This window comes from Mustelus asterias, chromosome 20 (genome assembly GCF_964213995.1).
Source record: "Mustelus asterias chromosome 20, sMusAst1.hap1.1, whole genome shotgun sequence".
NCBI lineage: Eukaryota > Metazoa > Chordata > Chondrichthyes > Carcharhiniformes > Triakidae > Mustelus > Mustelus asterias.
The window spans coordinates 50,732,519-50,760,278 of NC_135820.1; the positions used below are offsets into that span (position 1 = coordinate 50,732,519).

Genomic DNA, 27,760 nt, shown 5'->3' on the forward strand with positions numbered 1-27,760 from the left:
GGGCTTGAAACCAATTTGTATCTCATCCTCTGTCATAGAACATCGCAGAGGTGAAGTCTTGTTTACCACTGTGACTCACCAGAGAAATGCAATGTTAATACTGGTTTAGTGTTCTTATCCCGATATAAAAAACAGGAATATCCATCCAATTGGTCTGTTATTTGTTAACAAAACACCAAGAATATCCATCACCAAGCAATGTATAGCTACCTGGTGGTAGAATGTTTCACCAGGTTATTTAACAATCCCAGCCTCATCCTTTCCATCATGTATTTACTTTTCATTCTAATATGCAGACTTTTTAAAATTCTGGCTTTATGATGTATTAATGACTCACTCCTCTGTTTTTGGCACTGTGGCAATTATATGCTTTCTTCCTAAAGGCAGCAAATTTTCAGTTCTTTGAGGAACAATATCTTGTGATGTTACCTCCTCTTCCCCGCTGGTGATGGTCAATTTCAGTTGTGTATGAAACAGGAATTGAACTAAAAATGCTGAGTATACTAAAGGTCAACAATTTAAGGAAGACAGCATCGTGTTTTGTTTTATTTTTATCTCTATTCAGCAAAAGTCATCCTCTAACTGTTTGATGCTGCTGAAATTACTACTTGTCATATCCCAAAGATCCCTTTGCTCTATTTCTAATTTAAAAGAATGAGCTGTTATTTTTTTTCCTTTTGTTTTCCTGTAGATCTCTGCAACTGTCATGGTTCCATTCTGGCAGTGGGTCTTGGTAAAGTTTGGAAAGAAAATAGCGTTGTTTGTGGGACTGATCGTGAGTTAATTTGTTCATTGACCAGAGTTAAATTCTTTCTCGTTTTTTCTGTCTGCCTTAGAAAACATGAGAATGAGACACATGTTTCTGGCTCTACTGTCTGTGCAGTAGTCTGCTTTAACCCGTGGGCCACTGTGTAACGGCTGAGTCACTGCTGAGAATTTCTGATTATTTTGTTATTTATTTGTTTTGCTATTGTGTGTGTTTGTGTCTGTGCGTTTATGTGTGCTCTTTTTTATAGACACACACTGATAACTTCATCTGGGGACGCAACAGAGGGGACAATTTTATGTTTGAATTAATCATTAATTAACCCAGTGAAAATCTGCGTGGTGAATTTAGTTGAGATTTTTTTTTAGTGCGTGTTCAGTACATTTGCAAGTTATTTTGATAAAGTCATCAGCACTTGCTGGTTCTCAGGAGAGAAACTATTATAAGTATTATTTTAAAAAAGGGACAAAGCCCATAAGAGTTCTCCTTGTAAAGAAATACATCCCTGCAGAGCGAGCATTTTCAATGTACCAAAGTCATTTATAAATCTCTCAATTTAAATGTTTATTTGTGTCATTCATTGCACTGATCTGCTCCTGTGCAAAGGTTGGTTTGCATGGTTTTAGATATCCTAATGCTGACCTGGGAAAACCCTTGTGTTAATTCCAGCTGATATTGAACACATTTATTATTGCATTCGCCACCTGCAGCAATGTAATATTTTGCTACGGTATTTCACTGTATTTCTAATTCTATGAGAAGAGAATGTCTCAGTGCAGTACAAGAGCTGATGAGACAAATGGTATTCACTAAAAGAAAGTTCCTGTCAATTATTTGTCAGAGCTTCATTACCTTCAGACTAAATGAATACAGTGTTGCTTGGTACCTAACCATCAGCACATTCTGATTGTTGGGAGAGAAAATATTCTAAGTATTTTTTTGATGAAGAGGCAATGCCCCCAAGAGTTCTCCTTGTAAAGAAATACATCCCTGCAGAGCGAGCAATTTCAATGTACCAAAGTCATTTAAAAATCTCTCAATTTAAATGGTTATTTATGCCATTCAATGCATTGATCTGCTCCTGTGCAAGGCTTGGTTTGCATGGTTTTAGATATCCTAATGCTGACCTGGAAAAACCCTCATGTTAATTCCAGATGACATGGAACACATTTATTATTGCATTCGCCACCTGCAGTGATGCCTACACCTGTGTGTAGGGGTGTGTGTGTGCGTGGGTTGGTGTGTGATCTTTGAAAAATATAATATAAGATGAAGGTACAAGGTACTACATCCTTAGCAAATCCCACCAGAATGCATCGTTTTATCTTAAAATTCTGCCGGTTTCTGTTCATTCACATTTGGGCTTGGGTGCATATTAACCTCTATGTGAAATATCCTTCATGTTAATTATGTAATCTATTCACTGTACTGGCTGTTAATATTTTATTTTGATCAGTAATTCTTAAATTTATTCATTAGTAAGAAATGTAATTTGTGATCTCCCCATTAAAAATGAGATGCTTTGGCACACTGCAGCTTCTGTGAAAGTATCACTATAACATTGCCAGTTTTAGCTGGAGGCATTCGGTGTTTGTCCATGTTAGCAATTAGTCCACAAAGGAGGATGAATAGCAATGTTACAGATAAGGAGGGACCATCATTGTCAATTGTGGGGTAACTGCTGCTCAGTTTGAGTGACATTATACATTGGTGGGTTCCTCAAAGTGCAGTCCATGCTCCATTCCCTTAGCTGAGGTAAAGGTTTGAAGTTTATTAGTCACAAGTAAGGCTTACATTAGCACTGCAATGAAGTTGCTGTGAAATTCCCCTAGTTGCCACAGTCCAGTGCCTGTTCAGGACAATACACTTAACCTAAGGTACTTGGAAATTCGGGGACCAAAGGAAGTAAGTCAATTCTACAGTTTTCCAAAGAGAAGAATTGTGGTGATAGAAAAGGTCGATTGAGGCCACTACTTAACCCCTATTGCTCCAAAGCCAATTCTAACCTTAGAACCTAAAGGTCAAACCTTGCGATGAACCTCATATTTGACCTAAATATTTTTTGATAAAATTAACACTTTTACATTAGGCACAAACCATTTTGTCAGTAGTAGTGTTGAAAAAATGCCTACACCACTGGTAATAGTGTTTGGTGTGTGTACGTGTACACGTGTATGATATTTATCAATACCAGGAGATGGGAATGCAAGACACGCCACCAGACTGCACAGTTGTATCGTTGGGATCGAGTGTATATTAACTTCTTTCTGAACTATCCTTCATGTTACTAATATAATCTATTCAATGTATTGACTGTTACTATTTTGTTTTCATCAGTAATTCTTACATTTCTCACTAATGAATAAGTTTAACTTGTGATCTCACCACTAAAAATGGGATGCTATTCACAACACTGATCCCTGTCTTCTCTTTTCTCTCTCTGTCTCTTGCTCTCAGTGGTATATTCCACCTTTGATCGTCATCGCTACAGTTAATGGTAATCTGCCAGTTATTATAGTCATGGCCATCGCTGCTGGTGCTAGCCTTGCCGTTGCTTTCTTGTTACCATGGTAAGTTTGTGCAATCACTGATGTTGTGCTTTAGATTGAACCTTTGATCCAAAGGGGCTCAAATAATGAGTTGAATAACCGAATGACTGTTGCACAGATTCCTGTTTCTCCTCTTGAATTGGAAAAGACAAGTAGAGCATAAAAGAAATGAGGGATTTTGTACTTCTGACCATGTTACCATGCTGTAGGGTGACACTGTGGTTAGCACTGCTGCCTCACAGTGCCGGGGTTCAATTCCGGCCTTGGGAGACAGTCTATCTGTGTGGAGTTTGCATGTTCTCCCCATGTCTGCAAGGGCTTCCTCAAGGTGCTCCGGTTTCCGCCCACAGTCCAAAGATTTGCAGGTTAGGAGAATTGGCTGTGCTAAATTGTATCTGAAGATGTGCAGGTGAGGGGGATTAGTGGGGTAAATATGTGGGGTTGCTGGGATAGGACCTGGGTAAGATGGGCTTTCAAAGAGTTGGTGTAGACTTGATGGGCCAAATGGCCTCCGTCTGCACTGTAGGGATTCTATGACAGGTTATATTCTATTCACCAGCCTCATGTACATCTATCATTACAGGTCAAGTGTCAAGTATGAAATCTGAAACCACTGTATTTCAGATAATTTCCGTTTTGAAACTTGTATTACAATAGACGAGGCTAGTCACAGTCTAAAGTAAATAAAATGACTGGAAAAGTAAGATGTACCTCTGAATAATAAATACAGGGGACCTGAAAATTTCTTTTTGACATGTTCGCCACAAAAATAGCAAGTGCAGGCAAACAACTAGTCTCAAACGTTCCTGCTGCTACTTTTTGTGTAATGATTTTACTTGAAAATAAATTGTGCTGTGGGTTTACTATGGTCTGACAGCATGGTGTTCTTCATATTTTAGAGTGGGAAGGGGAGTGGTGGGCAACCCAGAAATCTCCAGTGTAAAATACCAAGATACAATCATAGAAAATCCCTGCATAAGGAAGCCATTTGACTCATCGAGCCTGCAGTGACAACAATTCCATCCAGGCCCTATCCCTGTAACCCTACGCATTTACTCTGCTAGTCCCCCTTACACTAAGGGGCAATTTAGCATGGCCAATCATCCTAACATAGAAACCCTACAGTACAGAAAGAGGCCATTCGGTCCATCGAGTCTGCACCGACCACAATCCCACCCAGGCCCTACCCCCATATCCCTACATATTTACCCACTAACCCCTCTAACCTACGCATCTCAGGACACTAAGGGCAATTTTTAGCATGGCCAATCAACCTAACCCGCACATTTTTGGACTGTGGGAGGAAACAGGAGCACCCGGAGGAAACCCACACAAACACGAGGAGAATGTGCAAACTCCACACACAGTGACCTGAGCCAGGAATCAAACCCAGGTCCCTGGAGCTGTGAAACAGTAATGCTAACCACTGTGCTTCTGTGCCGCCCACCTGCACGTCTTTGGACTGCGGGAGGAAATCGGAGCACCCGCAGGAAACCCACACAATGTGTAAACTCCACACAAACCAGTGACCCGAGGCCAGAATTGAACCCAGGTTCCGGTGCTGTGAGACAGCAGTGCTAACCACTGTGCCATCCCAGATAAAAGGATAGCAGCACGCTGGTGAATTTGTATGGTGTGTAAGAGACCAGTAAGAACCTATTTATAGGAATCACTGGTCTGTTTATGGAGAGGTCCATCTGCAATAGCATCAGTGCCGATTCACATTTGGCAAATAGGAACTTCATTTGTATTTGCACCGTGCCTTTCTCCTTTGCCTGTCCGTCATGTGTCCCAGACAAGAAGGATATCTGATTATTCTGAATTTTTTCTCCAGGTCGATGCTGCCAGATGTAGTGGATGATTTCAGAGTGAAGAACCCTCATTGCGTAGACCTGGAACCATTGTTCTATTCCTTCTATGTGTTCTTCACTAAATTTGCTGCTGGGGCTTCCCTTGGATTTTCTACCTTATGTTTGCAGTACGTGAGCATTTTATATTTTCATACATTAATTTGATTCTATGCCTTTTTACTGTGTTTAAGCTTTGTTTCTTTCATAATTCTGGGTGCTATTCACGAATTAGGTCCTGAAGTTCTCAGTAACTATTGGCATGTTTAGTAATAGTGTTTAGTCATTTGTACAGTTTTCCTTTCATTTTTTTGAATGGTTGCATTCTCGGCATTGAAATTGAGCCTGCCTAGGGAGTTGAGATGTCATAGGTGATGATAATAGAGTGTGGTCATCAAAGTAGACCAATGCTCACCTACCTGAGAGCTATAAATGCCAAACATGCAATGACGTAGCTGTTAAATAGATTGTGATAATGGCAAAGAAGAATCATAGAATCCCTACAGTGCAGAAGGACGCCATTTGGCACATTGAGTCGGCACCGACCCTCTGAAGAGCATCCCACCCAGGCCCACCCCCTTGCCTCATCCCCGCAATCCAGGATATTCACCACAGCTAATCCACCTAACATACACATTAGGGACAATTTAGCATGGCCACTTCACCTAACCTGTACATCTTTCGGACTGTGGAAGGAAACCGGAGCACCCGGAAAAAAACTCATGCAGGCACTGAGAGAACGTGCAAACTTCACAGAGACAGTGACGCAATGCCGAACAAAGAACAATACACCACAGGAACAGGCCCTTCGGCCCTCCAAGTCCGCGCCGCTCCCCGGTCCAGGATTGAATCCAGAATCCAGGATCCCCGCCCAATTTTCCAGCCTATCTACATCCTAATATCCTATCCACCGAGCTGTCCCTCACAGATACGATGCTTTGTTCATCACAACACAACCGAAATCAAACCTGGGTCCCTGGAGCTGTGAGGCAGCAGTGCTAACCACCATGCCACCCTTCAGAATATAATCGATCGATCATTTAGAACGTTTCCATTTCAAAAAGGGATGGTCTCGGACCAAAAAATAATTTGGTCAAGTGAACCAAAACACTCAAGATCAGTAAATAAAGCATCATTGTGCTCCAAAGGCAAAAATGTGACACCATTTGTTTTCAAACACACAGCAAGATGGACTGACAAGGTTCTGAATTGGGTAAAATTCAAAGACAGCTTGAGTAGGAAGCAGTGTCAGCTCTGAATATTGCCGGATTAAATAGGATTGGTTAATTGAATGGTTTCCAAGTTTACAGAGGGGACCACAAGTGTATGCACGAGTCTGATGATGTGCAGAACACACGGACAGTGCCTTTTTTTAGTTAAAACTTCCTGGAATCCCATTCAACATCTGGCCACGATCACTACCTCACTGCTTGGCGAGGGTGAGAACCTAGCTATATCCGGGGTCTTTGGGAACAGTACCTGGAGCAGTTATAGGGGGGTTATCACAGCGCGCAATCAGAAGGCTGGAGATACTTGACCGTATCTGGCTAGTTAGCTCTTTACATTGTGGGTGCACTGCCAGGCTTCAGACAGTGCGGATCTCCTCTTGACCTGATGCTAAGATTACATTGGGGCACCAAATTACATCATCAGACCATTTTAAATAGTTGCCTGTCTGCTTTTTAATGGATATCTGTGAACTGAATCACTGACAATAATAACAGGCAGGAATCCAATTGGTTGGAGGAACCATTTTTATTCTCAAGAGCCCCAGAGGCAGAGGGGAATGATTAAAATCGAGTTCCAAAGTCACTGATTGTTGAACTGAGACTAGCCAGATTTAGGGGTGAGGGATTTAGGACAAATTGAATAGGATTATTTAGCTACAGGGTGATTGTTGGGGAGAAAAATAAGGTTGGTTAATTTTAATGTTGGTCCCCACCAATCGGGTGGTTGTTAGGGTCCTCGTACATTTTTAACTGAGTATAATACTTCCACCGACTTCTCGCCCTTGTATCAGCGAGTACGCGTGCATCATCTATCATAATTACCTCATACGGTCCACACCACTGCAATTGGAAACCGCTGTGCTCTGGACTATTACCCTTTCACCGTATTGTGGTACTTTTTATTTTTTAAGTTACAGATCTTTCTCTAAATCCTGCACTGCCTGTCAATCTAACATTTTTGCTTACAATGCTGTCTTACTCCTTCACATCTTGTCTCATTTATTATTTTTGATCACTACTTTATCTTTAGCTCTTAAGTGGGATGATCTGTGCACCAGGAAAATCCACTACTCCTTTTTAGACTCCTGCTTCATAGAACATAGAACATTACAGTGCAGTACAGGCCCTTCGGCCCTCGATGTTGCGCCGACCAGTGGTACCAATCTAAAGCCCCTCTAATCTACACTATTCCAATATCATCCATATGTTTATCCAATAACCACTTGAATGCTCTCAACGTTGACGAGTCCACCACTGCTGCAGGCAGGGCATTCCACGCCTTTACTACTCTCTGAGTAAAGAACCTACCTCTAACATCTGTCCTATATCTCTCACCCCTCAATTTAAAGCTATGTCCCCTCGTGCTAGCCAACACCATCCGAGGAAAAAGGCTCTCACTATCCACCCTATCTAATCCTCTGATCATCTTGTATGCCTCTATTAAGTCACCTCTTAACCTTCTTCTCTCTAACGAAAACAACCTCAAGCCCCTCAGCCTTTCCTCATACGATTTTCCCACCATACCAGGCAACATCCTGGTAAATCTCCTCTGCACCCTTTCCAACACTCCCACATCTTTCCTATAATACGGCGACCAGAACTGAACGCAATACTCCAAAAGCGGCCGCACCAGAGTTTTGTACAGTTGCAGCATGACCTCCTGGCTCCGAAACGCAATCCCTCTACCAATAAAAGCTAACACACCGTACGCCTTCTTAACAACCCTATCAACCTGGGTGCCAACTTTCAGGGATCTATGCACATGGACACCCAGATCCCTCTGTTCATCCACACTACCAAGTATCTTACCATTAGCCCAGTACTCTGTATTCCTGTTACTCCTTCCAAAGTGAATCACCTCACACTTTTCCGCATTAAACTCCATTTGCCACCTCTCAGCCCAGCTCTGCAGCTTATCTATGTCCTCTGTAACCTGCTACTTCCCTCCGCACTGTCTACAACTCCACCGACTTTAGTGTCATCCGCAAATTTACTAATCCATCCTTCCACGCCCTCATCCAAGTCATTAATAAAAATGACAAACAGCAGTGGCCCCAAAACAGATCCTTGCGGTACACCACGAGTAACTGAACTCCAGGATGAATATTTCCCATCAACCACCACCCTCTGTTTTCTTACAGTAGCCAATTCCTGATCCAAACCACTAAATCACCCTCAATCCCATGTGTCCGTATTTTCTGCAAAAGCTTACCATGGGGAACCTTATCAAACGCTTTGCTGAAATCCATATACACCACATCAACCGCTTTACCTTCATCCACCTCTTTGGTCACCTTCTCAAAGAACTCAATCAGGTTTGTGAGGCACGACCTACCCTTCACAAAACCGTGCTGACTATCCCTAATCAAATTATTCCTTTCGAGGTGATTATAAATCCTATCTCTTATAATCCTTTCCAATACTTTGCCCACAACAGAAGTAAGGCTCACCAGTCTATAATTACCAGGGTTGTCCCTACTCCCCTTCTTGAACAAGGAGACAACATTTGCTATCCTCCAGTCTTCTGGCACTGTTCCTGTAGACAATGACGACACAAAGATCAAAGCCAAAGGCTCTGCAATCTCCTCTCTAGCCTCCCAGAGAATCCTAGGATAAATCCCATCTGGCCCAGGGGACTTATCTATTTTTACCCTTTCCAGAATTGCTAACACCTCCTTATGAACATCAATCCCACCCAGTCCAACAGTCTGCATCTCAGTACTCCTCTCAACAACACTGTCCCTCTCCAGCGTGAATACTGACGAAAAATATTCATTTAGTGCCTCTCCTATCTCTTCAGACTCCATGCACAACTTCCCACTCCTGTCCTTGACTGGCCCTAATCTTACCCTAGCCATTCTTTTACTCCTGACATACCTATAGAAAACTTTAGGGTTTTCCTTGATCCTATCCGCCAAAGACTTCTCATGTCCCCTCCTGGCTCTTCTTAACTCTTTCTTTAGGTCCTTCCTGGCTAACTTGTAACTCCCAAGCGCCCTAACTGAGCCTTCATGTCTCATCTTAACATAAGTCTCCTTCTTCCTCTTCACAAGAGATTCAACCTCCTTAGTAAACCGCGGTTCCCTCACACGTCTGCTTCCTCCCTGCCTGACAGGTACATATTTATCAAGGACGTGTAGTAGCTGTTCCTTGAACAAGTTCCACATTACAATTGTGCCCATCCCCTGCAGTTTCCTTCCCCAACCTATTCCAGCTAAATCTCGCCTAATCGCATCATAATTTCCTTTCCCCCAGCTATAACTTTTGCCCTTTGGTATATACCTATCCTTTTCCATTGCTAAAGTAAACGTAATCGAATTGTGGTCACTGTCACCAAAGTGCTCACCTACCTCCAAATCTAACACCTGGCCTGGTTCATTACCCAGTACCAAATCCAATGTGGCCTCGCCTCTTGTTGGTCTATCTACATACTGCGTCAGGAAGCCTTCCTGCACACACTGGACAAAAACCGACCCCTCTAAAGTACTCAAACTATAGCTTTTCCGGTCAATATTTGTAAAGTTAAAGTCCCCCAGTACAACTACCCTGTTACTCCTCTTATAATTTAAAGTTTATTAATACATTAACACTGCAATGAAGTCACTGTGAAAATCCCCTAGTGGTCACACTCTGGCGCCTGTTTGGGTACACTGAGGGAGAACTTAGCATGGCCAATGCACCTAACCAGCACGTCTTTCAAACTGTGGGAGGAAACCGGAGCATATGGAGGAAACTGTGCAGACTGGGGGAGAATGTGCAAACTCCACACAGTGACCCGAGCTGGGAATCGAACCCGGGTCCCTAGCATTGAGGCAGCAGTGCTAACCACTGTGCTACCTTGCTGCTGCCAAATTTGTGTTAAGTATTAAATATTAACTTGAATATGATCTCTGAATGATTAGATCGATGCTGCCTTCTCCCTGTCATTCCCGACCTGCCAACCACTTCACTCAAAATCATTCCAAATGACATCATACTTAAAATATTCTCCAGTTCTCTTTTTATCCATCTTATGGATATTCCTCATCAGGTACCTTGCCACTAGACCTTTAATAGTTCCCATCCAAATTAATTCCCCTTTGTTTTTTAACACGTACTGATGTGTTTAATTCTGTCCCAATTGGTTTGAAATCAGTTTCTCTATGGAGATTGTGCCAGTGTCTTGTTCACTGTGGCCCCATTAACCATTTCATGCCATATTGTCAAGTAGTGTGCATGTCTGAGACCTGCTCTTCAATGTATAATTGAAATATCATGCCAACACCTTCTTGACTCTCGGGCGACTTATCAAAAGATTTTGAAGTCTTCGCTCGTCTCTCCACGTATGGTCGAGGGGCCTCAGGTGGCGGTCAGAGTATCAAATTCTGTTGTCTTAAAAAAACATAGACAAAGACGCAAATATCACCAAGAGAAAGCTATCCATTTACTAGCCCATCTATAGCTTCCTTTCACTAGAATATACATCACTGCCAGATCAAAATATTCCATTGAATTGAATTGCACTCAATATCCCAATTCCCATTTGCTGTTTAATTTCTGGTCCCTATCTTCTACCCATGATTACTTGTGCTTCGTAATATCTTTAAAACAGAAATCAATCATTTCTATTTGATTCCAGGTTGCTTGTTCTTTGCCCTAAATAGAACTTGCTAACAGCACAATTTTTCCTATGTCAAACTTTTTCCAAATTCTAACAACAGTGTCATTAGCTTTCAAATGTCCACTAATGCCCACCTCATCTCTTCTTGAACAGAAACTTTGTTCTTAATTCCATAGAGACCACCTAAACTGCTTGTATGTCATCTTTTTCTTAGAATCCCTTTAAATGTCTTTTTAGTCACCAGTGTCGTTCTTGTTATCCATCAAGTAATTCCATTCTACCCTGTTCAACTAGTGCCCACCCTGTTCTTGGCTCTCCATTCACTCTACTGTAACCCAAAGACAAACAGGGTCACATCAGCACCATTCCCTAATGGCTCTTCTATTACCCTGTTCACTTTCTCATCTGCACATCACATACATGGTCCTTTCCTTCAATGTTCATCTATCGCACTGGGCTATTCCCCTGGTCCCTAACTATTGTAATCCTCCCATTTATGGTGCACAGTAAATTTTTCCTTTGAAAAGTTGTTTAACAGTGGTGAATGCAAATCTTGCACTTCCCCCATCAATTCTATATTTTGTAACTCCTTTATAGATGTCCTCTCCCCTTTTTCTAGATTTGGAATAGGGCTGACTATTGCTGCAATGCTGGAACTCTGCAAACAAATTCTCAAATGCCTTGAAGCTATTGCAAATATTATTCCATTTGCAGTTGGCTGCCACAAAAAATCCATTCTGCTTGGAGCAGAATGGATTAATTCATCTAAACATACCTGACAATTGCATACTTTAAAATCTTGTAATTCCCAATTCTTGCAAAAATACATACACCTTCAGCTGTCAGTGGCTAGAGTTAATTCTCTGCAAGCTTGAAAAGGGGTGGAGTAAAAGTTCTCAAATTGACGTCATTACATCATCACTCGTCTGTTTTTTTATCTCTAACAAGTACTCGGGACCCAGGACTGATTCCATTTCTCAGATATAGATATAACTTCTCTGGGGGTTTGGTCTGTATGGGGAACTGATCTCGCCTTTTAAATTCCATTCCTCAGAATTCAATTCTAGAATTTTTCTTTTCATTGTACCAAATTGTATCGAGAATATATCTTTTGACCTGACAAGTTTTCACCCAAAATCAATCCAACACAGGATTTGCCATAATCATCTTAACTATCCCAAATTTTGATTAACCCTACCAAATTAAAACTACCACATTCTCACACTTATTTCAAATTCCTCCAGCCTACGCTTAAAATGTCCACATTTCATTGCTTCCCATAAATCTGCCATTACAAATTAACATAGACACATGAGTTTCCAGGCAATTTAGAAACAAATAAACTGTAGACTGTAATAATTAACTTTTCTACAAAACTTTAAAGGCTGCGGAGTGAGCCAAGAAAACACACAGTTGCGTCACTTCACGTCATTAAAAAAAACCTCTAACCACACAGAACAAAATTGATTTTTTTTAACCTTATTCATTTTGTTATGCTCCTCAACAATTTTTTAAAATCAGCTTTGGTTAGGGATAGGTAACTCCTGTAATATCCCCAGTCTCCCTGACGTAGTAAAAGGCGTCCTTATGACATTCCTTGTCTGGGTCTGTTCGCGCTGTGCCTTCATCACCCTTTGATAAGGGGCCATCCATACCATGGGTATGGGACCACTTATACAGAGCTGGATGGCCCCTTTTTCCCAATTCTCTCATTGTTCTTGGCATTCGGCTGCTGTAAGTCCAGATAAGCCACAGTGGCAGTCTCAGTTGTTATCACTTATTTGAGCCTCACAGCACTTTTTACTGCGCAGTGCATTTTGCCAATTAATTTGCAATCTTTCCGGCTGAGGCAGAGTGATATTATTCCTTTTCCTCCCCATTCAGTAACTATAACTCAAGTTCTGCCTGCTTGGATTCAGCTTTTCCTGGTTTCAACATGTCTATTTGATTTAAGGTATCAAAACAGTTATAAAAGACAAACAAAAGTTCTAAAAGGTTTGCGCAAAATAGTGACCCCCCCCCCCCCCCCACCACAGAAAACCTCACAGTACTTTGTTTCCCTGCACCCGCTCAGAAGGAGTTAGTGACTAACTGCACTCTGTACCCTCCCACCCCCTCAGGAGCATAGCTTCTCAAAATGTACTTTGCTATCTCCAGCCCTAGGAGCATAACTTCACAAAACGTAGTTCACTGTCTCCAGCCCTCTACTGCAGAGCTCTTCCTGACGCTCCAGAAAGGAACTTCACATTGATGTAATTCATTCCCTTTGGAGTCCTGAGAGAGGAACTTCACAATGATGTACTCCACTCCTCTAACACACACCCTTAATATGATCTGGTTTTACTCTGAATCCGGATCTGCCTGTTTGTCAGCTAAACTCCAGCCAGGAGTATAATCAAAGATAATACTCACCAAACTGAGGTGCTGCCATTGCATCCAGCCAGAGCAACCATCCTCTTTGTTAGGGAGAAACATGCAGTTATTCAGCTATAGTGTACTTCACACTCTCACTCTCCATCCAGTCATTTATAGTTGAGATCTTGTTACAAGAAATTCCATTATCAAGAAATTTGGTAACCAAAGGATACAGATTTAAAATGGTTGGCGAAAGAAATAGAGGGGAGTTTTTATTTTGATTTTTGTTTTTTGATGCAATGAGCTAAGGTGATCTGGAATTCTCTGCCTGAAACAAAGGTAGAAGCAGATTAATGGTAACTTTGTAAATCTGAAAAGGAGCATGTCTGCAGAGCTTTGTGGAAAGTGCAGGGAGGTTGGATTAACCCAGTTGCTGTGTCAAAGAGCCGGCGCGTGCATAATGAACTGAACAGGCACCTTCTGTGCTGTACAAGGAGGGAATTTTAACATGGGTAAGGTGAGTGTGAGGGATTTGTTGCAGATGGGGAGTTAAAGTGGAGAGTGAAAACAAATTCATGCTAGTCAGGAACCTGACTCCCAATCTGCTGACTTTTGGGTTTTACGGAAATGAGACAAGCGGCAAGTAGCTAACCAGCTCCCAGACGGTACAAGGCATTTAAAATATGATAAAGAGGCTAAAAGCCTCATTTAATGAGTCTGTAGGCTGGAGTGAGTGGGGCCAGATTGCCAAGGCATTGGGAAAACCCAGCAGCTGAAACAAAGTGAGGGAAGAATTGGGGAAAGTTTAAATCAAGTTCCTTCACACCACTGCTTATGGGACAAGCATTAATGCTTCCCTCAAGGGGATATAACTGAGTTAACAGATCAGTGAATTTTTATCAGAATGTGCCACGTTTCTGTGACAATTTATTTCTCACATCCTGTCTCTTCCCTTTATCTCTATTTTATCTCTGATCTCACGATATTATTAAATTACTTCCAAATCGGCGCGCTAATATTTTGACCTTTTGTGAGGAGCCTCATACAATACCTTATAGAAGTCCATATTGACAATATTTAGAGACTCTTCTACTCACTGGATCTCAAAAAAAATGCAACAAACATAAAATCATAGAATTCTACAGGGCAGAAGCTGGCCATTCGGTCCATCGAGTCTGCACCGACCACAATCCCACCCAGCCCTATCCCTACAAACCCCATGCATTTACCGTAGCTAGTCCCTCCGACACTAAGGGGCAATTTAGCATGGCCAATCCACCAAACCTGCACATCTTTGGACTGTGGGAGGAAACCGGAGCACCCAGAGGAAACCCACGCAGACACTGGGAGAACGTGCAAACTCCACACAGACAGTGACCCAAGCCGGGAATCGAACCCGGGTCCCTGATGCTGTGAGGCAGCTGTGCTAACCACTGTGCCATAGACATGACCTACTCTTCACAAAGTGAAGTTGGTGAGTTGCTTTGATCTGCTTACTCACCCTGTCTTCGTCGATTTAGCTTAATATCAATTGTGGAGAAGTTAATAGAATCTGACAAGCCTGTAGTTACCTGGTTTATCCCTCCCTTCTTAAATTGTTGTGAGGCATTTGCAACTTTCCAATCCAAACCTGAATCTATCATTTCTAATGCACCTGCAGTTTGTCTCCTCCATATACTTTATATTCTGCGAGAAGCTATTCCATAAGAGGACCTACTTGTGTCAACACAAGTCAGGAAGGGAAGTCCAGAGACGAATTCTTGGTCATAGTGCGATCCAAGTGTGGCAAACTTAGTGTTAACAGAAGTAAGCTGGTCGGTCTTAAGGCCTTAGGAGGAACTGAAACAGGGTTCAAGCCCAGTTATGATGAATTCGAACTCTGCTTCGAGCTCATCAAGATAGGATTATCAGTGAATGAAAGGAAGTCAACCTACATGGTTCTAAGCAATGTAAGTCTCCATGTGCAATACCAGCTGGTTAATGTCTCGGCATTTTTTTTGGACTGGACTGTTGCTGCAATAGAATTATTGAATCCCTACAGCACAGAAGGAGGCCATTCAGCCCATTGTGCCTGCACCAACAACAATCCCACTCGAGCTCTATCCCCGTAACCCCATGTATTTAGCCTGCTAATCCCCCTGGCAATAAATGATAATTTACCAGGCCAATCAACCTAACCTGCACATCTTTGGTCTGTGGGAGAAAACTGGAGCACCCGGAGGAAACCCATGCAGATACGGGAAGAGCATGCAAACTCCATACAGACAGTGACCCAAGGCCAGAATTGAACCTAGGTCCTTGGAGCTGTGAGTCAGCAGTGCTAACCACGGTGTCACCCTGCTGCCCTGCAATCTCCTGTCAATTTTTTTGCTGTAGAATAATCACAACCCATTTTATACTTTCCTATCTGGTTCTAAGGCAGTAAATCAGGCAAATTTCACAGGAGCCTCTACTGTACATTGTCAACAGTCATAATAAGTACCGACTAAACGCAACACATCTTGAACTCCGTTTGGAGCTTTTATGAATAAAGCATTGTGACACTGTTTGCTGATGATGAATAATATTGAATAGCCCATATGATTAGCGATGGGGCGGCACAGTGGTTAGCACTACTGCCTCACAGCGCCAGGGACCCAGGTTCAATTCCCGGCTTGGGTCACTGTCTGTCTGGAGTCTGCACGTTCTCCCCGTGTCTGCATGGGTTTCCTCTGGGTGCTCTGGTTTCCTCACACAGTCCAAAGATGTACTGGGTAGGTGGATTGGCCATGCTTAATTGCCCCTTAGTGTACCTGAACAGGTGCCGGAGTGTGGCGACTAGGGATTTTCACAGTAACTTCATTGCAATGTGAATGTAAGCCTACTTATGACAATTAAATAAATGGTATATTAGTTTATCCCAGAACTAATGAGCTTGTAATCTTTTAAGATTTATTGATTTCTTTTTCGGAAAGAAGAATACTAGAAGCATTACTAAAAGAGCTAAATGAAGATTAAAACAGCAATTATAATTTAACCTAACTGAGAAAATATGAGCTGTGAATCACTTGCTATCCCTCTAATCACTTTTGGTGCTAATTGTCTATCAGCTGGTAGACGATGAAGATAAACAACATTATTCCTGCAAGGGAAAATCTAATCCACTCCAATGAGCTTCCCATGTGCTTACAGGTCTTGGGAAAGGGTTGAGGCCCATGGATCCTGACACCATGCCCTGGGTTTTCAATCTCTAATCCAAGAAGGCCTGGATTATTTTCGGATCCCGGCCCTGCGCTACATCAGTGTCACTGACGTGACGGGATTTTGATATGCAAAGCCTCTAATTGAGTTTTTTCTTTAATTCATTTGTGGGACATGGGTGTCGCTGGCCGGCCAGCATTTATTGCTCATCCTTAGTTGCCCTTGAGAAGGTGGTGGTGAATCGCTGCAGTCCATGTGCTGTGGGTTGCCGTTAGGGAGGGAATTCCAGGATTTTGACCCAGCAACTGCGAAGGAATGGTGAAATATTTCCAAGTCAGGATGGTGAGTGGCTTGGAGGGGAATTTGCGGGTGGTAGTGTTCCCATTTACCTGCTGCCGTTGTCCTTCTAAATGGAAGTGGTCGTGGGTTTGGAAGGTGCTGTCTAAGGATCTTTGATGAATTGTTGCAGTGTATCTTGTAGATAGTTCAGAGCTCAATTAATGGTTCTGGGTGTTGCCTAGAAGCACTAACTGACACTGAAGGCGATTCTCAAAAGCACACAGCAGCTAAGACCAGGTTTGCCATTGCCTTGCAGAATGGAGCAGGCAAGAGCGCAGAGGGCCATCAACCTCAATCTAAACAGGTACCCAAAGACTCACTGATCAGGAAATGGATCTGCTCGGCTTAAATGATGGCATCCCTGTCATAGCACTTGAGCACCTCAGTTTGAATTTTGCCTTTCTTTTTCAAGGCTTTCAATCAGCAGCAACAATAAATAATGGCTCCCGCTCTGCTGCTGACTGCTGCATACTAACCAGTCCCAGATCATTCGCTGCTCTTGTTCTCGGCTTGGAAAATTTGATTCTGTTCATCTCCAGCCGGCCATCAAGCTCTTAATGAGCTTAATGGTGAGTTAAATTGAGACACTGGGGTTGCCAGCTGCCCTACCTCTTGGTCCTCACTTTGAAAATTGCAGCATGTTCTGGAGGTATTAGAAGGTTGACACGCCATGTGAGAATGCCACTTTCAAAGCGTGCCTCCACTTGGTGTTTGAAAAGCCATCAACATGTGTCTTAGTGTCACTCTGTTAGCACAAACAGACATGTACCACACCTCATGCCACCTCAGGGCAGCACGGTGGCACAGTGGTTAGCGCTGCCTCACAGCGCCAGGGATCCGAGTTCGATTCCCGGCTTGGGTCACTGTCTGTGTGGATGCACACTCTCCCTGTGTCTGGGTTTCCCCTGGGTGCTCCAGTTTCCTCCTACAGTCCAAAGATGTGCGGGTTAGGTGGATTGGCCATGCTAAATTGCCTCTTTCTATCAGGGGGACTAGCTAGGCTAAATGCATGGTGTTACGGGGATTGGGCCTGGTGGGATTATGGTCGGTGCAGACTCAATGGGCCGAATGGCCGCCTCCTCCACTGTAGGATTTTGTATTTCCATAGAACATGATGCAAACTGGCTGAACTCCAGCAGTGTGATGAGGGTGTTGTCTGGAGGATGCTTCCCACTTGAACTGAATGTTGCGTTGACAAGCAAATGAATCTAAGCTGCCATTCATTTTAAATTTATTCATTGATATTCGTGTAAGGGAGATGTACAAAGGTGGGTGCTGATTCATTGTAATGTGCAGTGTTCTAGAATAACACAGATACTTCAGTGCAGGGTGGGAAGGGGGGTGGTGCAAAGAGTAAATACTGACTTGGGGCTGGATTTTTGCCACTGACACAGGTAGGTCAAGTTCAGAAACTTCCCCACTCACTAGACCTGCTTCAGTAAAAAGGACTTCGAAACATGGCATTTTGTCTGGAGGAACAGGATAGAATAGAGCCAATCGGAGCATGGTTGTGGGCTTCTAACCAATGTGGGCTGGTTAGAAACTCACCTCTCTGGGACTTTGTTCGAGTTGTTTTATAAATTGTTAGGCCCTCTAGCCTTTGTTCCTCATACTTATCATGCCAACTGATTCCCACCCCTCTCTCATGGTCCTTCATGCCCTCCAGGCTTACTCAACAACCAACTTGCTCAATATCCACCATTGACAGACCTCAGGAGCCATGTGGAGATGAGAAAAATAATCCAAACAATCAAAGGTATCTCCTCCCTTACACACTTGATAGTGAAAAAAACCCCATTCATAGAATTCATGCACTGTCCCTAAATCTCCTCAAGTGGTTAATCTTTTATAAAACTAAGCAAAATTCTGTTCAGTGCCAACATCAAAGACAGCTAATCCTTTAATAGCTTCTTTAAGCTGCCAGTCAAACTGTGAACTCAGAAACACGGGCTGATATAATTGTAGCTTTTTAAAACTCAGCCAAACATTCATGATGACGTATTGATAGCCCTTGTGGAAATGTCAATGGAGAGCTATATTGAAACTGCACGACTAGATGCAACTATTTTCTATCCTGTACCTGTCAATCTGCACTGTAGGGATTCTATGATTCTAAACAAGCTGTCCAGCAGAGGGATTTTAACTTTAACAGTCACAGCCTGTTTTTTTTTTAAGTTTAAAAAATGGGGCATTTAAGTAACTTAAGATTTGTTTAACTGTAATGATCTGATCAGGAGTACTTGGATCTACTCTACTAATTTGTAATCCCCATCCTGTGGGTTATGGCCCTGATGAGTTCAGGTTTCCTGCTCTGTTCCCTTTCCCTTGCTAGAAAATATTAGATCCGTGGGAAATTGGAGTGGGACTTCTGCATTTCAGTCCCCCCCCGCTGCCATTTTTTTAAGGATCCGTGGAGTTTACCAGACTTTGAAAAATTCCATCCCAAATGTCTTATTGCATCATCTAGTCCTTTCATGAGTTTGTATGTTCTTCGTCATGTATGTAATGGTATACAGTATCATTGTTTGTGCATAGAGCCTTTCATAATATATGCCATATTACAAACACCAGGAGCTCATCGGAGTTCTATTATTTGTGTCTGCTCAGTTTTTCAGGTTACAGACCAGGTTCCTGTACATACATTGCAGCTGTGGCAATGACACTGAAGATGCTGATAGCTCCAGTCCCAATAACCCTGCTACTGATCGGTTTAGTAATATTTTATTTTTATCCAATAAATGAAGCACGAAGAAAAGAGTTAAAGGTGGAGCTTGAAGGAGTTGTGTAAGTGTCTGGTATATAATCTCTCTAAATCTTTCAGTTTTCTACATGTTGGAGAGTAGAAATGAATGAAACAGTGATTTGGCTCAAGCCTAGTTCAAACGGGTTCCATTTATTGTGAAGCTTTATTGACATTTCACCGTATAGTAGCACTCTCTTTACATACATTATCTTCAGTCGGAAAGAGGGAATAACTAATAAACATGCCGTTAACTGAGACTGTGCTCATGTTAAAAGTAGCAACTGCCTGGGATTATCTCACAAGAAAATAACAGAACAAAAGTTATCCATTCCACCTCAAACCTCTTTTCAAAATACGTGCCATATTAGCGACCCCTCATCTATCTAACCCCTCTGAGGGAATGTTTTCATTCCCCGATTCTCAAAGGTAAATGTGCAAAATTCCATCCTCAAATCTCCATTTTTCTTTTAAACACAAACTGATGTTGCAGTTGGATAACATTTCAATATGTGTCGCTGATTTATTTTTCCTGAAGCATTGTCAGAACATTTGAGTGTTTCCATTACCTATGAGATTGTTGGGAGTTGTGACCGTAGAATAAGATCAGATACTTCCACTCAATCTGAGCAGAAAATGGGAGAATTGCACAATGCACTGTATAGTCTGATCGTGTTCTGTCACGTATATGATACAGGGCGAGTGCTGGGCAGGTTTCTAAGGCAAAGAGTTTGTGGTTTTTTTGGATGAAAGAATTATCCTTGGCCAAAATGTAGCACGAGTGTCCAATTTGGATGTGCGGAAATGAAGTAAGTGTTTTAACATCTTCGCAGAAGAGTAAGTTGGAGAATAATTTAGTTGCTAACTTATCTGTAGTTTGGAATTTGGGGCTAGTTAGTAAATGGGTTTTTGCAAATGTCCCATAGTAGCAGCCTCTTTTGTAGCAAAAAAGAATTAAAGTAAGAAAATGTATTCAATTCCACAGAATTTGAAAGAGAATGAAAATGGAAATTACATTTCCTTGCCAAATCTGAAATTAAAAGTGCCCCAAATTGGTTTTAAAGTATTGTTTTGGTGTAACTAGCTGGATATGAAGATGAGCTAATGTAAGAATTATTTTTCAATCGCTTATCCTTTCTCACTTTTTGAATATAATTTCATTTCTGCGAACTCTCAGTTCTCTCCCTCCAGTGCTCTCAGCTGAACTGCTTGAGTTTCTGTGAGTTTTTGTCAAGGTTCCAGCCTGTCCCTCCTCCAAAGAGCTGGTGTGCGGGTTAAACAGCAGCTTTATATGCAGTTGGGAAATCACATGATTTCTGTGGGTGTAGAGAATTAAGTATGCTTTACAAAAGGGAAACATTACATTGACAGCTGGCAATTTATTTTATCTTGAGTCCAGTGTTGTGGAGGTTTTTTTTTCCATGTGTCCCTTATGCCATTGCTTAACCAGAGAATCTCTACATCGCAGAGAGAGGTCATTTGGCCCTTCGAGTCTGCACCAATTTTCTGAAGGAGCAGTCCATAGCCCCACATATTTACCCAACCAACACATCTTTGGACACTAAAGGGCAATTTAGCATGGCCAATGCACCTAACCAGCACATCTTTGGACTGTGGGAAGAACACCCGGAGTAAACCCACGCAGACATGGGAAGAACATGCAAACTCCACACACCCCAATTGTACCCGGGTCCCTGGCACTGTGTCGCCCTGAATAGTTTGATTGAATTGAAGGTGAAAAGATTAGAATCGAATATTCTATATGTGTTGCAAGATATATTTGGTTATGTCTCCCTGTAATATTGCTCTTTATTTTTGTCCTCTGGACCATTACTCCCTTTGGGGCAGAGGCAAAGGAACTGCTTTCCTATGGCCAATCCTGCTGTTTACCCAGCTGCCAGGATGCAAGAAGCTGTGCCCAGTGAGAACTATGTTTCCATTCACTGTAGCACAGTGGTTAGCACTGCTGTCTCATGGTGCCAGGGACCCGGGTTCAGTTCCGGCCTCAGGTGACTGTGTGGAGTTTGTATGTTCTCCCCATGTCTGCGTGGGTTTCCTTCAGGTGCTCTGGTTTCCTCCTCCACTCGGGTTAGATTGACTGGCCATTGTAAATTGCCCCTTTGTGTGAGAGGGATTAGCAGGGTAAATATGCGGGGTTACAGGGATATATGGTGCCTGGGTGGGATTGTTGTCAGTGCAGGCCCGATGGACCGAATGGCCTCCTTTTGCACTGTAGTGATTCAATGATTCTAGTTACTGTCTTTCCGAAGCAATATGGCTAAAAGTCAGCAGAGTTGGGAGTAAAGTGGAGGGAGAATTAATCATGCACTTGCAGAACTATATCACTGTTCTAATACACTATGCCAGTGAACCCTGAAGCTAACTTCTGGTACACATTGAGGAGCTATTCAGAGCTCATGGCGGTAACTATTTTTAAAAAGTTGTAAGTTACACTATTACTTTGGAAATTACAGTCTCCAAACACAAAGGCAATTGAAGGACCTGAAAAGATCCGAGAGAAAACTTATTTCTCGAGGAATTAAGGGCTATGGGGAAAGAGCGGGTAAATGGAGTTGAAATCAACCATGATTGAATGGTGGAGTGGACTCGATGGGCCGAATGGCCTTACTTCCGCTCCTATTTCTTATGGTCTTATGGTCTAAAACCTTTGTGCTGGTGGCCTGAATCGTACTGTTAGTTATTGTGTAATTTTATAAATGATGATTTTGTCTCTTTGCCGCGCAGAAAAAACTGGGAAATGGAACTGGAGGAAAATACGCTTTAATAACAAGTGCATCCATTGTATCAACTGTGACCTTTGTGGATTCTGGCTTCAGTTGGATTGAGATGCAGAATTCTTGGAATGCAGATGTGTGGGTTCGTGGTCACCAGATTGCGTCTCCTTGTGTAAATAACCAAATGTGGCTCGTTATGGAGCTGTCGCATAGAAGGCAGCACCAAAATGGAGGCTGAAGAGGACCTCCTCAACCCAGACATTATCTCTTTACCCACCACAGCTATCCCACAAGCTGAAACCAAAATAAAGGGAGTTTATATCTTTAGTTTTTTACTTTAAGAAAGAAAACGTTTCCCAGTTTGTATCAAACCGCACGCTAAACTCAACCCTCTGCAGGACAACTTCCTGACGAGAGCTGTGCAAACTCTGGTGCTTGAACTGAGGTGTGCGTGTCTTGTTTCTCTTCTGCCTCACCCCTTCATCACAAGATGTGCTTTACCTCATAATTCAGGTCACTGGTTTGTGCCTTTTACTGAAAATGAACAGAATGCGGAATGTGATCCCACTTTCTGGTTACACGTTCACCGTCTCGTGTAATAAAAACAATTCGACTTATTCAGTTAATCAGCTGCCCAAGTAATAAATGGATGAAATTATAGAATGCTATCTGCACCAAAACAAACAATTTAAAAGCAAAATAATTACACGTAACAAACAAACTGCATTGTCTTTTCAGCTACTGTAAACCGATAGTTAAAAGGCCTTGATTGTTAGCAGATTGGTTCCTCCAGTCACACTGACCAACACAGGAACAGGATTAACTGCATTTTGCAGCAAACTTTAACTCCTTTTAACCAAAGATATTCATAATACTCATAAGTGCTGCCATAAACAACACTCGAGCATAGGAATCAAACTGTGTGGGAGAGGCCTGGCTCAAATCAATGCTGTAATCATTGCCTAGGAACCAAACCCTCTTTTGCATTTTAGTTTCTGCATTGAGCCATTGCCTATTGTGACTTGTGTGACAACAAAGCCATATCACACTGAGGTTAATAGCGATTTGTTTTTAAAAATAAAATTAAATCGGTACACTTGAGACAAAGGTTGATAGATTCTCGTTGTTTCTAGGGGGACAATGTAAAGTTTCAACTTGTGAATCAAAATGAAAATGATATAAAATATATAGTTATAGGAGTAAGGATTTTGCCGTGGGATGTGTAAATATTGGATTGTTACTTTGGCAATGTTACAGGATTTTAAAAAGAAATTTGAAGATAACTTGAACTCTTGATTTAAGGATGATTCATTCTGTTGTTTTTTTTAACCTTGCTGCACAGTTGGTGGTAATTCTGAAAATATTCTCTTGCTATTGGAATTCTTTTTAGAGCATTGATGTAATCTGTGTTCTAAGCAGCTTCTTGGGCAGGAAGCTAAACACGACCACTTCCTGCCCATATTCATGAATCAGATTTGCTGACAGTAAAAAGAATTGAGCCGAGTGTCTGCATTGGACACAAAAGGACATTGGACAATGGGTAACCTTTCAGTGCTGACCCAAAGAACCAATTGGATTGTTAATGTTTTTCGTCACAGAGTAGGTGTGAAATATAGCTGAAGACAAATTAAAGATGTAATTTAGAGAACGTAGTCAGGTATTCATTTACATTAGACAGTGAAGAGACTTGCAAAAATGGGAGCAAGTCCAATGAGCAAAATGGTTTTATTCGGTCAGGCAACCCAAGCCAGTGGTTGTAACCAATAACAAATGTAATCACTCAAATAGGAGGGTGAAGGAGGCAAGATTATGTTGATGAATAAATACCTCTCTTTAAAGCAACAAAGGAAAATTTCCAGGACAAGAACCAAAGCAAGCCAGTTTAATATTGACCAGACTATTACTGTATAGGAAGCATAATCCCAGACACAATTTGTATCATGGTATTTCTACTCATTCTTTATGTCTATTGTATATGTTTAGGAAATAATTGATAATTTATTGTAACTATTTCTGAAAGCTTGGTTCTGTAAAAGAATTTGCTGAAAGTTTATATTTTGTATTCTGCAGTCTCCAGGTGGGGGTATGATGTACACTTTCTGTGCACAATATTTATATATTAAAAAAAAGTCACTTTTGTTGCTTCTTAACTATTTTAACTTCAACTTGTACTATGAGTAGGTGGGCCTGCAGATTTACATAGATTTCAAATTGATTTCATGTTTTCACTTAAACAATAATTCCAAGTTTTCATACACAACCCTACAGCTTTGAGCTAGAAATGTACAACAGCTTATTCTTTAAATATAGTGCACCTCTAATTTTTGAAAGTTTACCAATCCCATATGCTTTCAAGCCAAAGAGCATGTCATTCAGCTCATTCAATGGCAAGAATATACTTTTTATTCATAAAATTTCTGCAAGAGTATTACAAACATCCATCACACACAGTGCAATAGTTCTCTACATACATCATGTTGCACTGTGAGGTGCTTCAATACGGGCAAAGAAACATTGCAGACGTTTCAACATGGTCATTACCCATGATGCAAAAGTACTTAAGTTGTCAACATTCAGTGGCTTGTATTTGTATTACTGCTACTACCTTGTTGAAGGGACCTGTGAAAACCCATTCCAACTGTTCCACATCTTAGGCTTACTTTAGAATCATAGAATCCCTATAGTGCAGAAGAAGGCCATTCAGCCCACTGCATAGACAACAATCCCACCCAGGCCGTAACCCCGTACCTTTAACCTGTTAGTCCCTCTGACACTAAGGGCAATTTAGCATAGGCTATCCACCTAACCTGCACATCTTTGGAGTGTGGGAGGAAATGGGAGCACCCGGAGGAAACCCACGCAGACATGGGGAGAATGTGTGGACTCCACACGGGCAGTGACCCAAGGCCAGAATGGAACCTGGATCTCTGGCCCTGTGAGGCAGCAGTGCCACTGTGCCGCCCCCTTACTTTAACAAAGCCTCTGTGAAGAATCTTTGTGTAGTGATTTACAGTGTACCACTTTTACTAAGTATAAAAGAAAATAAGATTACAACCCGATAGCGCTTTTCACTTCCTTCAAAGCAACATCCTCCACACACAATTACTTTCCATCAGTAAATGTAAATTATGCAGACTCCATTATTTTTGTTACCTTGACCTTGAGGAAGAATTAATTTTATGTAAACTTGAAAAAGGTTCATGGTGATCAATAATTCGAATGGACTTTGAGTAGTGATGGCAAAATAACCTTGAACCATTTAAGAAACAATTAGAGATAGCACTCAGCAGCTGACCTAGATGCAGGAAGTAAGATGACTAACATTTCTCATTTACCAATCCACCTTTCTCACCTCCAGAGCGAACTGCAGATTATATTTTAATGAGGTTTGAAGCAAGTCCAATACACTGAATTGCACTTCATCATAGAATCGCTACAGTGCAGAGGAAGGCCATTCGGCCCATCGAGTCTGCACCGACACTCTGAAAGAGCATCTTACCCAGGCCCACCCCATCCCTGTAACCCCACTAATTCTCCTAGTCTACACATCTTAGGACACGAAGGGGCAATTTAGCATAGCCAACCCACCTAACCTAACCACATCTTTGGACTGTGGGAGGAAACCAGAGCACCCGGAAGAAACCCATGCAGACACGGGGAGAACATACAAACACCACACAGGCAGTCACCCAAGGCTGAAATTGAACCCAGGTCCTTGGCATTGTGAGACAGCAGTGCTAACCACTGTGCCACTTACAGCAAAACTTCAGGCACTTTCCAAATAATGTTTTTACTCTGATTCACTAAACTCCTCACTATGTATTGGATATGTAGATCCATCAGAAACTCATGGACATGTACTATTTCAATGAAATTAATGACTTTTCATGGACCTTCGGAAAGGGGGATGAAAATATAAACGTATAAAATATATTGGGCCAGATTCTCCGACCTCGGCCACAGCTGGGATTCTCCGGTCCCGCTGGAGTGAACAGAGATTTGGCTGAGCACCCATTCTCGCTGACAGCAGCGGTGGAGCACGAACGACCAGAGAATTCTTGTCACGTCCCAATCTGTTTTAGTTTTTAAACAACTTGAATGTATATAATATAAAAACAGATATTCTCACCAGGTCAGGCAGCATCTGTGAAGAGAGAAAAAGAGAGATCACATCGCGGGTTAATGACCCGTCTAATCTGCTTCATTCTTCCTATTCCCGCAGAGGAAACTTACCAATTTGAATCATATCACAGTTGATTGTTTTAATGGTTCCTTTGTTGTAAGAATATAGGGCAAGAAGTATTGCCTCTTAACTAAACTGGCAATCCCACTCAGTGGGGCCACCTGATAGCCAGTGTGGGAAATGGGTCACAATGACATTTAACTTGATTTCAATGAGTCATTTGGCTTCTTATCTCTTGCTTCACTGCACACTTGTGCCACGTGCGTAAGAAAGATCATAACCTGGCACTGGCTGTCTGATGAAGCAATGACTGAGTTAGCACAGTGGAGGCTTGTGGTGGGAGTTGGGAAATGTGAGGGAGTTTTGTAACACATCTTGCGCAAGTAGTGGCTAGTGCACTCTGAGAGAGTGGGAGCAAATTGTATACTTACAGTTACCATAATTACGGATCATCTTCAACCAATGCCCAATGGGTTCAACTGTATTCAATGGCACAGTGGTAGCCCCCCTGCTGCTGGACCAGAAGCTCTGCATTTGAGTCCAATGCAAGGACTTGTTGGCCATGGAAAGGGTGTTCATAATGCAGTTCAGCAGCTGATAATCAGCTCTAGAATCCTTCCCCCATTATTCCCCAAAAGGAAAAACAGTGTGGCTGTGGAGATACACTTTTAATAAAATGGTGCACCATTGTTTGTCACTATACTATGACAGGAAACTTTGTCCCCCATAGCATGTAATTTGATTTTAATCTTCCATTTCTGAAGCAAATTATTTCTTCCAAATTTGACCTGTTGACCAGAAAAGGAAATACTATGATTTTGCCACATTTTAGCAAAGCCTTTGACAAGGCCCCACATGGGAGATTGATTGAGAAAGTTGAAGCACATGCAATTCAGGGAAATTTGGAGAAATGGATCTGAACCTGGCTTAGTAATGGGACACAAAGGATGCTGGTAGAAGGCTGTTTGAGTGATTGGAGACCAATCTCCAGTGGCGTACCACAAGGTTCAATGCTGGTCCCACATTGTTTTGTGTATACAGAAATGATATAGATGAGAATGTGAGGGGAATGATAAGTAAGTTTGCAGATTACACCAAGATTGGTAGGGTGATTAATAGTGAAGAAGTAGGCCGTAGGTTACAGGCAGATATAGATGGGTTGGTCAGATAGGTAGGACAGTGGCAGATGGTATTTAACCCTGAAAAATGGAAAAAGTAACAAGACAAGAGAGTATTT

At 42.0% G+C, this 27,760-nt stretch overlaps 1 protein-coding gene across 2 annotated transcripts in view; it reads left to right on the plus strand.

Annotated features, from left to right (window-relative positions):
- Positions 1-24,497, plus strand: part of LOC144508527 (sodium-dependent lysophosphatidylcholine symporter 1-like) — a 54,575-nt gene extending 30,078 nt beyond the window's left edge. The window contains exons 10-15 of one of the 2 annotated variants that reach the window (XM_078236517.1): positions 692-775; positions 3,224-3,336; positions 5,150-5,293; positions 19,473-19,649; positions 20,303-20,414; positions 22,351-22,475. In XM_078236517.1, coding sequence (XP_078092643.1) covers positions 692-775; positions 3,224-3,336; positions 5,150-5,293; positions 19,473-19,649; positions 20,303-20,381 — 597 coding nt within the window. In that variant the 3' untranslated portion in view covers positions 20,382-20,414; positions 22,351-22,475. Of the gene's footprint in view, positions 1-691; positions 776-3,223; positions 3,337-5,149; positions 5,294-19,472; positions 19,650-20,302; positions 20,415-22,350 lie in introns of both variants that reach the window. The other variant, XM_078236519.1, reaches the window with a different exon arrangement.
- The last annotated feature ends 3,263 nt before the right edge of the window (positions 24,498-27,760 follow it).